Source organism: Galeopterus variegatus, unplaced genomic scaffold (assembly GCF_000696425.1).
Source record: "Galeopterus variegatus unplaced genomic scaffold, G_variegatus-3.0.2 Scaffold2818, whole genome shotgun sequence".
NCBI classification, from domain to species: Eukaryota; Metazoa; Chordata; class Mammalia; order Dermoptera; family Cynocephalidae; genus Galeopterus; species Galeopterus variegatus.
Genome location: NW_007728929.1, coordinates 147,037 through 162,340, shown reverse-complemented (window position 1 = coordinate 162,340; position 15,304 = coordinate 147,037). Strand labels below are relative to the sequence as shown.

The window sequence follows — 15,304 nt, the reverse complement described above, 5'->3', positions numbered from 1 at the left end:
CTCTCGCTCCTTCTCTCCCTTCCCTCATCCCCCACTCCTACCCCTTTGCTTTCCTGCAAAGGAGCAATGGCACCCAGGTGTTTGGGGGTACTTCTCTAAAATGAGTCAAAGGACAGCATAAGTAATCCAAAAGTATTTATTGAGCTCTGAATAAAAGCGTTATGTGTGCTTTACCCTTATTCCTCCTGCTGTTTGTGTATCATTCTTAGGGTTAAAAATGGAACAATTTTGGGGCCGGCCCGGTGGCGCACTGCTACAGTGCGCCGCTTGGGAGCGCGGTGGCGCTCCTGCCGACGGTTCGGATCCCACATACAGACCGGTTCCCGCTCACTGGCTGAGCGAGGTGCGGGGCGCAGCACCGAGGGTTGCGATCCCGTTGCCGGTCCCGGTCCGGTATGGGCGCGACACTGAGGGTTGCGATCCGTTGCCGGACACGAAAAGAGACAAAAAAAAAAAAAAATGGAACAATTTTAATTTTCACAATACATCTAGCTTTTCTTTTTTTTTTTTTTAGAATGATATTCCTTTATTTCAGACTGCTTGTCTCAGATTTTATTTTATTTTTACTTTTTATTTATTTATGGGCCACAATAATCAACCACATTGTTTATCGACAAAATAAATAAAAATAAATAATAAATAATAAATGAAATACATTTAGCTTTTCAACATTGATAATGCCAACTTAATTGTTGGCTTGATTATAATTTATAATTGCTCTTTATATATATATATATTTTACTTTTGGGGAGATAATTTTGGAAACAAGACATACACTAATGTATTTACATTTGAGTTTGTGATTGTAAGTATGTTTTGCCATGTGGTAGAGTTTATTTTGCTATTGCTGTCTAACAAATAATGGAATAACTATGTGTTTTGACCAGTTTATAAGTAAAGGTCAATTTCATGCCTATGGTAATTAGCTTAGCTTATTCTAGACTTTTGGCTAATTCTGATAATTTCCCATGAAAGAGTATAGTTAGTAGAAAAGAGGTTCATTCTTAAGCACAGTGGGAGTTTTTTTTCCTTTGCATTGCGGACTATTTAATTTTACACGTGACTTATCTCTCAAGCAAAAGTCCTAAAAGACTATTTTTAAAAATGGCAAATTAATCTTATGGGTGGACGAGTAATTTGAAGGCAGAAGTAGGAAAAGGGCTACAAGGTGGGAAAAAGGAAGAAGTCCTCCAATAACCATAAACTGAAAAAGTTTAGGCAAGCTCACTTCTATAATAAAATCTGCAATGAAGATGTCCTACTGCACCTTTAAGGAAAATGGTGTTTCTGTTTTGGGTAGCAAGAAAATTAAATGTTACTTTAAAAGAACCTGTCTTTAAACCCCATAGTTACAGTCTTGATTTTCTTTCAGACCCCAACTGTAAACTTGAAGACAAGGCTGAAGATGGAGAGACAATAGATTGTAAGAAGCGGCCGGAAGACGGGGAGGAGTTGGAGGACGAAGCTGTGCACAGCTGTGACAGCTGCCTCCAGGTGTTTGAATCACTGAGTGATATCACAGAACACAAGATTAATCAATGTCAACTGACAGGTAAACAATACTTATCACTTCTTGTCTTCTCACACTGTTCTATTTCTGATTTTTTCAGTTTGTTCCTTTATGTGTGTGTGGGTTTTTTTTGGGTTTTTTTTGTTTTTTCCGTCCAGTTATTTTACTCCTACACTTGAATACTTCAGTAAGTCTAGAGGTGCTTTTGAGAGAATTCTGAAATGGTTGTTCGGAGCAACCTCGGTGTCATAGTTCTTAGATTTTGAATTGCATCTAGATTTTAATAGCTTATGGGTATATTTTCTTTTCTTTTCTTCCTTTTTCCTTTCTTTCTTTTTCTTTCTTTTTTTTTAACTATAATGATTCCTTGTAGGAGCAGAACCTAATATGAGATGACTAAAATAAACTAAAAAAAGAAATCCTTTTGAATAATTTTTCAAAGAAATTTAGCATGTATTAACTTATAGTATCTTAAATATTATCTTCTCAAGGAAACTTTCACTGATCTCTCTCTGCCTGAGTTAGGCACCCTTTTCATGTTCACATAAAATCAGGTGCTTATTCTTAAATACCACAGTTCTCCCTGGATGTGTTCACTTTTGCATCTCTCTCGTTAGACTGAAAGCTCATGGATGGCTGGAACAGTATCTGGTCATCACTGCAGTGTCTGAACCTAGCACAGCACCTGGCCTATAGCAGGTACTCTCTCAGGCTGGCAAGCTATTCTGCCATACAGTTCACTGGGAGAGTCAGATTTAAGATAACATGAAACATAGCATGTTCCGTGTAATGGCTGAATAAAACTGAAACTCAGTGTGCCATATATCTACCCTATTTAAAAATATATCCTATAAAAATGTACTATATAGGCCTGGTGGGGCATTTTAGGTATGTCTTTTCTTAGATACATATCATTTTTCTCTTACTATTTGAAGCCAGCACTTCATCAATGTGTGTGTACATGTCCCGCGCTCGCGTGCTCTCTCTCTCTCTCTCTCTCTTTCACTTTTCTGCCACAAATCCTTCTTCAATTAACCATGTACAGGAAATGTATTTACTTGACAAGTGGTTCTCCAACTGTTTTCCACAGAGTATTTATATTTTTGTAAGATTTTAATGGAGTCTCCACTTTAACATGTTTTCTTGAATAGAATATTGTGGAAATGTTGGATTAAATCTGGTTAAATAGGCTTCTTTATTAAAGTACACTGTGGCTCTTCTTTTAAAGAAGGGATTATAGTGAGCAAGTTTATTAGGCCATAGAATCTTCTTTCTTTCAGAAAACCCATTATCATTTTTAGAGATGTCATTATTATAAGTTTGAGAATTAACATTGCCTGTGTAAACATTGGCCTATACATATTTTTTTGTAGTTTGTATGTTTTATTTTTGTTAAATTTTACTTTGCTACAATTCAAAACTTACAGAAAAGTTACAAAAATAATACAAGGAACTCTTGTATACCACTTATCTGATTCATCAATTGCTTACATTTTGCCCCATTTACTTTATCATTTTCTCTCTCTCTTTCTCCTTTATTGTTTCTTTCTTAATCCTTTGAGAGAAGGTTGAAAATATCACACCCCTATAAATATATTCTGTGTATTTCCTAAGAACAAATATATTCTCTTCCATGACCACAGTATACTTACCAAAAATGAGAAAGTTAGCATTTAATACCAGTAGATACTATTACCCAATCCACAATCCATATTTAAATTTCAACAGTTGTCCCTCTAATGTCTGTAGTAGCTATTCTTTTTTTGTCACCGAGGACTCAGGATCATGTATAACATTTAATTACCATTTCTTTTTTGCCTCCTTTAACCTGGAAGTATCTCTCAGCTTTTCTTTGTTTTTCTCACCCATGGCATTTTTGAAGAGTACCTGCCAGTTTATTTTGTAGAATGCCCATCAATTTGAGTTTATCTGATGATTTTTCATGATTAAATTCAGGTTATATACTTGTGGCAGGAACACCAATGAAGTGATGTTGTGTCTTCTCAGAGCACCAGGTCAGGAAGTACATGATGTTAGTTTGTTCCAATGTCGGTAATATTAACCTTGAATACTTGTTTAAGGTGGTGTCTGCCAACTTTCTCCAGTGTAAAGTTACCACTTTCATTTTGTGTATAGTAAGTAATTTGTGGGAAGATACTTTGGTACTTTGTAAATATACTTATCTTTATCAAACTTTCACCCACTGTTTATGTATCTATTTTAACTCTATAATTTCTGTACAGTATTTATTAATTGGCCTACTGTGATTTTCTTTTTCATTCATTGTTTGTTCGTGTATTCATATCACCATGGAATTTTGGATTTTTGTTTTATTCAGTGAGTCATAATTCATTACTCTCATTATTTTGATGCCCAGATTGCTCTAGATTTAGCAAATGGCAGTCCCTCCAAACTGGATCCTGTGTGTTTAATATGTCTTCATCATTATTAGCTTCTGGTGCAAAAAGATGCTCCAGGATCATCACATTCTTTTCTTGTTTTAATCCTGCAATCACCCCTTTTTTAAAGAGTTCCAGATCTTTTAAGAGCTCAAAGTTATTTAGAAACCAAAATATTGGTACTGTGTGTGCTCATTGCTGTGGGTGTACCATTGCTCCACCAGAACTAGGAAATGTATATGCATATTTAATATAATATATATAATACACAGGTAATATAGTTTATAGAATCCACACATATTATAAGTACATACACATATACATATTTTTCTCTAAAATAAAAACCATGTATTCATATTGATACCTCTAGTTCAACACTTCAGGTATATCCTAGTCTTTTTCATTTCTATATTTGCCTTCTCTAACAAAAAGAAACCTGGTCTCCACCATCTTCAATATGGTTATTTGTTTGCTCGAATCTAGAATACACATTCAGTAGTTTCAAAAATGCTTACTTACACCACCATTATAAGCAAACCAACTAACTAGAGTTTAATATTATTTGTTTATTAAATTTGTTTATTATTTATAATTTTTTTTTTTTTTTTTTTTTTTTTTTTTTTTTTTTCCCTAGATGAAAACAAGACTTTTCACTCCATGTGAAAAGTCTTGAAATCCCAGTACAGTCTTGCCAAGTGAGCCTCGACCAGACCAAGCCTTTGGAGGTGAAGGTCAAATAGGCAAGATGATAAATTCTAGACCCAGATTTGAAGGTCTAGTATAGGATTGAGTAAGCACCAGGTCAGTCATGAGTAGATATCAGGATGGTCTGAACTCATACTCCGTGCACCACGCTGAGGTGCAGGGATTGTGGGAGTCACATGCACAATTCATGGACTCTGTCACTGAGGGGCATTCTGGAATGTGAACACTGTTCTGGACAAGCATCCTTGAACAAAACAGTCCCTAAAGATAGCCATGGACAAGGTGACACATGTAGATAAGTTCTCTCTTCTTTGTCTCATGGTGTAATTTTCCTCTAATCTACAACCTGACATGTGTAAGTAAATTATGTATCATCCCTGCTTGAAGGAATAGTGAGAAAGATGAAAGAATAAATCAAATCCCTCTCTTCAATTGTAGCGGTAGATGGAAACCGCTGTCTTGCCCCAGCCTTGCTGTCTTTTTTCTGGAGGCTGGGAAAAGAGGGAAATCAACACCCTAATGCTGTTGGGACTCTCAGATGCAGAAGACAGATTATCAAAATATGTATTTAAAGAAGGAAAAGCACAGAGAACCTCTCATTTTACTAATCCACAAACCCTATTATTTCTTGCCAATTCCCTCAGGGGGCGGGGAGGGCTGGAAGCCAGAGGGGTCTCATCACGCTTCTCAACAAAGATTTAATAGCAGGGTGCTATGGGGAAGGCTGAGATTACATAGATTTTATTATGCTTACAAAACTGAGTAAGAACTAGCATTGTAAATCATCAAAACTAAGCTACACTTAACAGAATGTGTAAAGTGCATTTGGTAATATTGTACGCTTGTTGTTCCGAGTCATTTTTCTCTTCTCTCTTGCTAATTTGCAAACTCGAGTTGTCTGTTAAGTGTTCTTTCACATCGTTAATGTGAATTGCCTGGGTGTACATGCAGAAAAAACTAAATAGCATTGCATTAGTTCTTAGCTAATGCTTTGGCTGGTCATGCTATTGGTAGATGAGTAGGTAGAAATATGCGTGGTAGCAAGTTTGCTGCAGTTTTGGGGAACATATTCATAGACCAGATTTATAAAATCTTGACCAGATGTGTGATATCTTTCCAAATATTATTTCTGTATAGGTTTACATTTTTGAGAAAAATGAACTGAATGTATGAGTGGATGCTGTTTATCATTATAAAGTAGTATGTTCACTTAATTTCATTTTTAAAGTTATGAGATTTCCTGGAAGCTTCACATAATTTATGTGAACTGAAAACTTTTAGACACCTGTAATTATCATTATTATTAATGTATTGATTATCATATTTATTATTATTAAGGTATTAATTATTAATGTATTATCATTATTATTTTATTTTGGGCCCAAATTATTTTTAAAAAGTGAAAGTGAGCATATACATGTTACATAGTTGTGTTAAATTAAAGACTGGTTGGGTCCACTGGACAATAAACTACTCTGCCAGCTAGTTCTGTTGGCAGTGAGAATAGGGGAAATGAGTGTTTTACAGAACGAAGCATCATTTTCATAAAAGCATATTGAAACTGCTTTTAGAACTTTTTTTGCTGTTTTTCTGATCAAATCATTAGTTAAAGTTACATGAAATAAATGTAATATTTTAACTTTTTAGTTTATATTAATTAGGCTTAAGGCATATGCATTTTATTTGCATATTTCAATATTAATTTTTCCATTAATTCATTATTCATATTTTGTTATCAATCATTTATATATTAATTAATAATTTATTTCTATATTAACTAGGCTTAAGGCACTGTAAGTTTTATATCCCTATCTCCCTCCATTTTGGTCAGTTCCTTGTTTCCTACCTAAAGTATTTGTTTTTGACCTACTTCATTCTCCAAAACCTCCTAAGCTCTCAAAATGCAGTTATGTGGTCTCCATTCTGCAGTCCTTTCTCCACATACATCTTTCCTTTTAGACCAGTGGTTTCCAAACTTTTCTGACAAACAAAAATTTAGTATACATCTTCATAGTATATATTATTAATACATTACATAGGTACATGCTTTATATGACATTCACAAAAAATAGAAATTGAAAAATTAGGTAAAGATGAAATAAACAGGGCTTAGTTTGAAGTCTCAGTCTATGTTTGTTTATTTTGGTAATTCTTTTCAGTGGCTGTTAGAACTAAAAAAAAAAACTCACAAAACCACAAAAGAGGGAACATATGTTATTATATTTCTCCATGAGATTTATCTTTATCAATGATGGATAGAAGCCCATATTTCAAATAACTTTCCTAATGATCTCAATTTTGTTTTCCCAGATTTCAGTGGGCTCTGATTAAATTGTTTGATTTTTCCCCCTCTTTCATACAGTGGCTGAAAAAGAGCTTTTACGAGGAGTAGAAAGGCCAGTTATGCCATCTTCTTGCTGATTGCTTGTGCTTGACTATCAATATTCTGTGGTTTCTTTGCAGAAAACTCTTAAAGTCACTTGTCAAAATTTGAGGATTTTGCTCTCATTAGATTAGTCAAAATTAAAAAGGTGATCTGTATGTCCATTTTGCTGGACATGGTGGCCTGCTCTATGATGAGAGGGAAAGAGAGGGATCAGAAAAGCAAATTCACCCAGGCTGACTGGAGGCCTATTTATCTCCTTGCTTTCAGGAAGGTCTGATCTGTACCTGGATGGCTATTTATGACTTGTTTTTGTTCTGATTGGTTACTAAATATTCAGAATATCCTCTCTACCCTAGGATAATGTACCCTATATTTTAGAGACTGCAGTTCTCGACTACCGCTTACTTCATCATGTGCAAAATAACTCACCAAATCTCTGCTCCTCCCAGTTTTAGAGAAAGTGGTGGGGCTGAGTGTCATTATCTTCACCTGTCAGGGCTATGGCCAAGTTCTTCTATGCATTTACCAAAGTAAGAATCATCATCATAATTGGTCATAACTTGTGAGCTATAGGCTGAATGAGCTCCTTTTTCCAGTTTTGGAGGAAGTATCAGTTAAATTATTATCTGCTATAAAAGCTTTGTTATTTGCGCGTTGATTTTGCTGCAGCAGAATTTTTTGATATTAGTACCTGGTCTACTCTTCTCTTCTTGATATATTTGTTTGTGAAACTCTCTACCAAAACATGGATGTGATATAATTATTTTTAGGTCTGTTATTTTCTCAAAGCTCTTTGAATACTTTTGGGTATTGTAATTGGGATTTATAAAAGGACTGTACTGATGAAGTATGTTTTCCCACTGTGAATGATGTTTATTAATTTATTAAAATTAAATAGTTTGAATGTTGAAGGGGTAATTTAAGAAATATTTCTCTGTATTTTTGATGTTCATTTTTTTATTAGGTGTTTTCACTGTCAGCCTACTTTAATAACTTATGAATCACAGGAAAGCTGCTGATCATGAATGGAAAATTCCTGAAGGATGAAATATCCTAGAAATAGAAAATAAATGGGTACATTCACTTTATTTTTTTTACAAGTAAAACCTAAGTGGAGAATACCCTGTCTTAGTTATGACTATATTCACAAAATACCTGTTCCTTGATTAATCTGAGTTATTTGTAATTAGTATTTTGAAATGAATAGAATTCAAGAAGAAAATTAGCATTATTTGTCTGTGCCAAAGAAAATGTTACCTTTGGATGTCTGCGGAGCCACAGAGCCGTTTTAGATAAATGGTTTTGCCTTAGTTGTATAATTGATAATGAATATATAATGATCTAATTGTGTGGTTTCAGGATTCATTTGCCAAAAATTGCAAATAAAATGTCAAGAACACAAACCATGGGAGAATATCTTCAAGAATTTCCACTGTGTCCTTGATGGTCATTGATGGTAATTAAAGCTGTCAGTTTGTCCCAGTGGAGAAGAGTAAAAATTATAAATGAATGGCTGTGTTTGGGATGTGGAAACAGTGGGGTGTCTTTTGTGGGGAAAATGAATTAAAAGAGACCCACTATTTCCTGGACTTTCTGCAGCCATTCAGTCTATCTTGTCAGCAGGGTAATGTTTAGCTGTTTGTATACAGTTGTGTACATGTAAGGTCTCTGTCTCATATAGCCCATTCTCAAATATGAAATTCAACATGATAAAACATAAGATGTTGGATTTTTTACATTTTTACCCGATTGCATATTTACTTTTTTACATTACTTAAGATGCTTGTGACTGATATCTACTTCCTTTGTAAGGTAGTGGGCTGCTAAAGAAGCTATTAAAAGTAGACTATTTTCACACTCTTTTCTGTGCTTTCTATGGCTGGGGATCTTGTCTTTGGGGAATAGTAGCAATGTCACAGAGATCTATGACCTCTTAATAGGTCTTGGGAGGGGAATGCAGGAATATTTCTACACTGCGCCTCAGGGCTTAGTTCCTTTAAACTTAAAGGAATTGGACTGGAATTCTTCACTCCTTCATTCTTTTAGCTTTACCTTCAGGGGAAATTGATCGATTAGAGGTGATTATTCCACAAACTCTGAACCTTTCCCCCTCTTTGTTCCAACTGGAGCTTCTCAAAGTTTAAAGGCATTGTGTCTCCTAGGTGAATTATAGAATGAATTTAAGTAGATTATTGGGTAGAACTCTTTGAACACACATTAAAAGTGCTAAAAAAATAAATTTGGAACAGAAGGAAATATTTGAAGCAAAATGGCAAAGACATTTGTTTCAATATAATTATAATGTAATTATATGGGATATTTTTGAGCAAACCACTAGCTGTTAGAATGTAGAATCATACTAGTGCTTCAAACCAAGAAAATAACAGGGTCAAAGAAACAAATGGACAAATAAGCAAAATCAGAATGGTGAGTAAGACCCCAATAGGACCAAAGACAACTGTAAATGACTGGGCTTATATATGTCATCTGTTAAGCACAGCAAGATTCAACTAATTGATAGTTCTACTTTTTTTTCCCTAACTACTTTGTTTAAACAACAAAAAATGATATATACCTAATTCTTTTTTTTATGTTTGATATATTTGCTTTATTGTCACTGTGGGTCATATTTGAATTGTTTTTAATGATACATGCATTTAATTTTTTTCTCTTCTTTTTTTTTTTTTTTTTTTGTCTTTTTCCGTGTCCGGCAACAGATCACAACCCTCAGTGTTGCGCCCATACCAGACCGGGACCGGCAACGGGATCGCAGCCCTCGGCGTTGCTCCCGCGCCTCGCTCAGCCAGTGAGCGGCCGGTCTGTATGTGGGATCCGAACCCTCGGCGGGAGCGCCACCGTGCTTCCCAAGCGGCGCACTATAGCAGTGCGCCACCGGGCCGGCCCAATTTTTTTCTCTTCTTTTAAAAAAATCTAATGCTTTGACTCTGCCTACTCACAGAGCAGTATTAGCTCCCCCTGGTGACTAAATAAAAATGTATACAAGGATGATTGAGGTGGTAAGCTTCATTAACTTCAACTTTTAAATTCGTAATTAACGATAGGATACATACAGTTGGCTTGTACATTGAATTAGTTTCCAAGTAAAAATTCCAGATAGTCTTGAGAAATGTCCATTTTCGTGTCAGTTTATTCACATAATTAGGGCTGATCCATCTTCGGTCGCTTTCTTGGAGCTGTGCCCTTTTTGATAACCCCAGAGTTCTTGATTTTCTGATGTGGGAAATATTGGAACAGAGGGTAGATATTCAGATCTCTTGTGAACTAGGAGCTGATTACAGAAGCAGAAAATAAAAGTAAGAGCAGCCATCAACTTACCTATCTCTATCACTCTTGCAAAATAGATTTTCTGTAGAAATGGTTATCATTGTTAAAATAATTTAAAAGAAATTTTCTTTTAGAAAAAGCACTACTATACGTTCAAACACTAAAATGTATTTCTTTGGTTGTATCAACAAGACATTTTCCCATTTAATTTAAGAATTATTTAAAGTGTATTTTTTTATTACTCAGATTGCCTTTAAACTTAACTTTTTATAGTTTAAATTATGAAAATGTTCCTCATCATAATTAAATTATCAGGTTGGCAGACTCTTGAGAATGCTTTTATAATCTTTTTCAAAACATATCTGTCAAATCTATCATACACTTACTATTCTTATACTTAATTTTATTTTCTGTCTAAAGTATTTACTTTTCACTAATGTTTTATACTGGTTATCAAAAAGCCATGTTCTGTGGCTATATGATCTGTTTAATATTAAATATTACATATGGTATCATGGATTCAAGGGAAAAACTTAAAATTTTATCTGAGAGCTAATATTTGAGTTGTTCCTTTGCTCTTGTTCTTCTGAATGTGTTTCCCACTATAATTTTGCACGCTCTTCCCGTTTTTGCTTTTCTTCCTTTCCCAGAGCCTTATTTTTAGGGCACAAGCCTTAGCCCATTGATTTGTTCTTTCTTTTGGTTTTTCTGTGTATTGGGAGAAAGAATACTATGCTCTAAACTCAATCATTTCTCACCATCACCTTCTTTGGCCTGTGGAAACCTAAGTGGAGCTTCTTTTGGAGTTACTGATATTATATTGTCATTTGGTCTGAAGTGATGGTTATCAAGTAGCACAGATGAACACAGCACTCCTTCCTGCACCCCGTTTATTTCTGCCTCCTTCCATTACTGTTAACTTCCTTCCTTGACCACACAGCTTGCCCTTTGTAGTTCATCTGCCCAGTGCCTAGCTAAAGAGCAAAGAACCATGCTTTGCCTACTGTTGCTAGTGGTTACTTGCAGGTGGAGCTTAAGCTGGTGCCTAACAGGTAAATAGTGATAACTTTCTTGTTGTGAACACTAGTTTAAAGCTGATAAGTGCTTATAATACAAATATTATTACATTGATTAGATGCTGTGGTTTGGCATAGCATAATGCAAAGTGCATGGCACCATTTCTTGCCACACTAAGAAGACCATCCACAAGTAGTGAAATGAATAGCACCTCCCAGTAGTGTGTTTTTCCATACACCACTATGCATTTATCACCAATTCAGTGCAATAAATAGTTATCAAGATCCTACCCTTTGAACAGTAAGTCCTGGGAACACAGGGTCCAGAACCTTCTGAGATAAAAATGTTTGGGAATGGATCACTGAGCCCAACTTGGAACTTCAGGAATGGCTTTCTGGAGCTGATGATGCCTTTAGTTATGAGCAAGAGTTAGCTAGGTAGAGAAAGGTGGTGGGGAGCAGGGGAGGAGGTGGTGTGTGGAAGGCCTATAAAACAGAAAGAAGAAAAGGAAAAAGGTATGAAACATCATACTATCTGTTGGGCAACTTGAAACTAGAGAAAAAAGTATAAGATAGAGAATTAATGAGAGGATATGGATATATTAGTTATCCATTGCTATATAACAGTTACTCCAAGTCTTTTTGAACTTTAAGTAACAACCTTGTATTTTCTCAAAGTTTCTGAAGTTTGAGAGGATATGGATATATTAGTTATCCATTGCTATATAACAATTACTCCAAGTCTTTTTGAACTTTAAGTAACAACCTTGTATTTTCTCAAAGTTTCTGAAGTTCAGGAATTTGGGAGCAGATTGCCTGGGAAATTCTAATTCAGGGTTTCTTACGAGGTTGCAGTCAAGGTGTTGGTCAAAGCTATAGTCATCTGAAGGCTTGAATAGGGCTGGAGGATCCACTTCTGAGCTCAGTCACACGGCTGCTGACATGATACCTGACGGGAGTCTTCACTACATGGGTCTCTCTATAGGGTAGTTCATGGCATGACAGCTGAATTTTCCCCAGAACAAGTAATCTGAGAGAGACAGACACACCAAGGTGGGAGCTGCAGTGTCTTTTATGACCTAACCTTTTGAAGTGGCACACCATTACTTCTGCCACTATTCTATTCTATTGGTCACACAGACCAACTCTGGTATGATATGAGGGGGTATTACTCTAAGGCATCAATCAGGAGATGGGGATCATTGGGACCATATTGGATGCTGGTTACTGCAATTTAGCAGGAAAGTAAAGTAGGGTCTGGTGATGGGGGCCATGCTAAGAACTTAAATATGATTCTCTGGCCTGTGCTTTCCAAACTGTTCTGAGGAACTTCATCAATATCAGTCAGGTAGGGGTTGAGGTAGGGAGTTGAGTTAGAGAGATTCTCCATTTCCTGCAATCAGAACAGCCCAGGCCTCAATTGTTTTACATATTGGATATTCAAGTAAGATTTCAGTTGAATACATATTGGGTTTAGAGGCATAAGAATGTTGAATAATTATTTTAGGAAGTGGGTAGCCATTGAAGGTTTTATGCAGGTGAGCAAAAATATGTTCAGATTGGACCGTATTGTACAGAGTAGATTGGAGGAGGGATATGGCAGGGAAGGGATTTCAGATAGGAAGCTCTTGCAAATTGTATTAGTTAGTAAGAGGAGATGGGGCCCAAACCAGTGCAGTGGTCACAGGAGTGGAGAGAGAGGGTCAAATTCAACAAATGTTTAGGAGGTGAAATCATCCAGATGTAGTGATGGATGAGCTGTGGGGCATGAGAGCAAGGAAAAGGTCTAGGAGATCCTCAGGCCAATTGGGTGGCTGTCATCTGATACCAGTAAGGAGAAAGAAGCAGATTTAGAAGTTAGGATGATAGGTTTTATTTTTGCTTGTGTTAAATTTGAGATGCTTTCCTGGCTGGAATTGTTGAAAGCACCATTTGTATACTTAGGCTGGAACCCAGAGGTAGACATTAGGCCATGTAGCATATTTCCTCTTTTCTTGAATCATGGTTTAGTTTTCCCTTTGCGAATTATCTAAATTTCTCCTCCATGTTACCCCCATTTTTGTAACACTGTTTTTGATCCAGATTTTTTTTTTCTTTTTAATAATGAAGGATCTCCTCTCCTCAGGTTGGTTACTACATAAACTTTGGCTGCTGGATATAGGCCCCTTGTAGCTGGGATTTTTACAGCAAGTGGAAATGCCACCCTGCATGTCTTGTCTGTAAAAGCGAGATGTATGTAACGCATGAAGGCTGGCTAGTGTTCTTGTCTTTCAAGATGAGGAATTTTGACATACAAGGTTTAATGTTTTATTGAAATCCAGAAACGGTTGCTGAGAAGGGTGTCTTACTCTCACAGGAGTAGATAGATGTTTTTCGTTTGTTTGTTTTTTGTTTTATTTGAAAAAATGTACTAACGTCTGTCTCTATGGGAAATCTTATTATAATTAAAGAATTGTTGGTTATGTCCACTAGCCCCCACACCCCCCCAAGAAAAGAAATTACCAGAAAAATTTAATTTTACTATTCATTGTCGTGAATCTTAACAGGCTGCTTTTAGGGCTGATTTTCAGAATTGCAGTTTCCCATCATCTCCCTTAGTATTATTTTCATTAAAAATTCCATTAGCTTAAAAAAAAATCAATGTAATCATTCAGTAGTAATTAATTCTTACCAGTCTTCTGAAGGAGAAATGAATTAACAAAACTTCAAAATGTTAAAATGAGTAAAAAGTGTTGTGTGGTTAATGGGACTAGTAGAGATGTCAGTATAATGGATAGAGGGTGGGTCTGGCAACTGGCCGACTGAAATGCAGATCTCAGTTCTCCCAAACTAGTTGTGTGGCTCTAGGCAGACTACTTTAAGTTTTCATCTGAAACATCCTGATCTGTAAAGTAGGGACAGTAATGAAAAGGTGATAAAATTGTCTACCTTATGAGATTGTGGTGATTAAATGAGACGAATGATGTATCAGCCTGGTAAGTGCTTGGCTTACAGTGAAGGGGCATGATAAACATTGTGTATTATTAGCATAATTAGTGTTAGTATTTCTGGTATTATTAAATATGGTAATGATTTCTTTAAGAATAACTCACAATGAGTCAGATTCCAGATTTGAGTGTCTTCCAGAATTCTGAGAGATTTTGAAAGAATTTGTATGAGTTAATATTTGGCATTCTGTCTTAAAATTCTCCCCTTTAAAATTCAAAAGGGCATGATGAGTGATTAATGCTAGAGAAATGGAGCAAATGGAGAAATGATAATCAGTTTAATTAAGCATGTTCATCACCTTTTAAAGAAAGCCTTGATGTTTAGATTTATTCAGAATAGAAAATGTTATGTTTTAGAAATAAAGAAAAGAGATACAATTTCTGTATAACATTTTGTTCTAACTTCATTCTGTTCAAAATATTAAAAATTAAGGCCCTGACATCAGTTTTTAGCCTGCACTCTGGTATGTATAAGTGTAGGAAGATAGTTGTACAATGAATATTATTGAAAAATTTTGTACTTGTAGCTTATTTAATGAAACAGAATTTTCCCATGCAACTTTTAGAATGGTTTTAAAAGATTTCTCTCTAGTTTTGTGAATTGGCCTGAAAATTAGAACATATTACTTTTAGTTTAGTGCAATTAAAAATATTCATCTTGCTCTTAGTAAGCAAGCATTAAGTGTCATGGTCTAGGTGTAACAAAGGTTCAGGTGGTCAGTGATTTGGAAAATCATCTGGTCTAAATGAGATCATTTAAATATGGGAGATTTGTACTGTTGTTCTCTATGGGAACAGAATGTAAAGAAGTGCATTTGTGCAACACATGATCATAAAGACAGTTGATTATTTTTGCAGTGCCCCAAACACATTCAAGTGACATACTTAATGTGTATGTGTTAGTATGTTTTACTAAATCCACATATTCTTTTTTTTTTTTTGTCTTTTTCCGTGTCCGGCAATGGGATCGCAACCCTTGGTGTTGCTCCCGCGCCTCGCTCAGCCAGTGAGCGGGA

The 15,304-nt window shown here is 35.6% G+C and overlaps 1 protein-coding gene across 1 annotated transcript in view; it reads left to right on the top strand.

Annotated features, from left to right (window-relative positions):
- Positions 1 to 15,304, top strand: part of ZNF521 (zinc finger protein 521) — a 152,646-nt gene that overhangs the window by 27,755 nt on the left and 109,587 nt on the right. Inside the window, exon 3 of the mRNA XM_008583062.1 lies at positions 1,373 to 1,552. Within this exon, the coding sequence (XP_008581284.1) occupies positions 1,373 to 1,552 (180 nt within the window). The remainder of the gene's footprint in view (positions 1 to 1,372; positions 1,553 to 15,304) is intronic.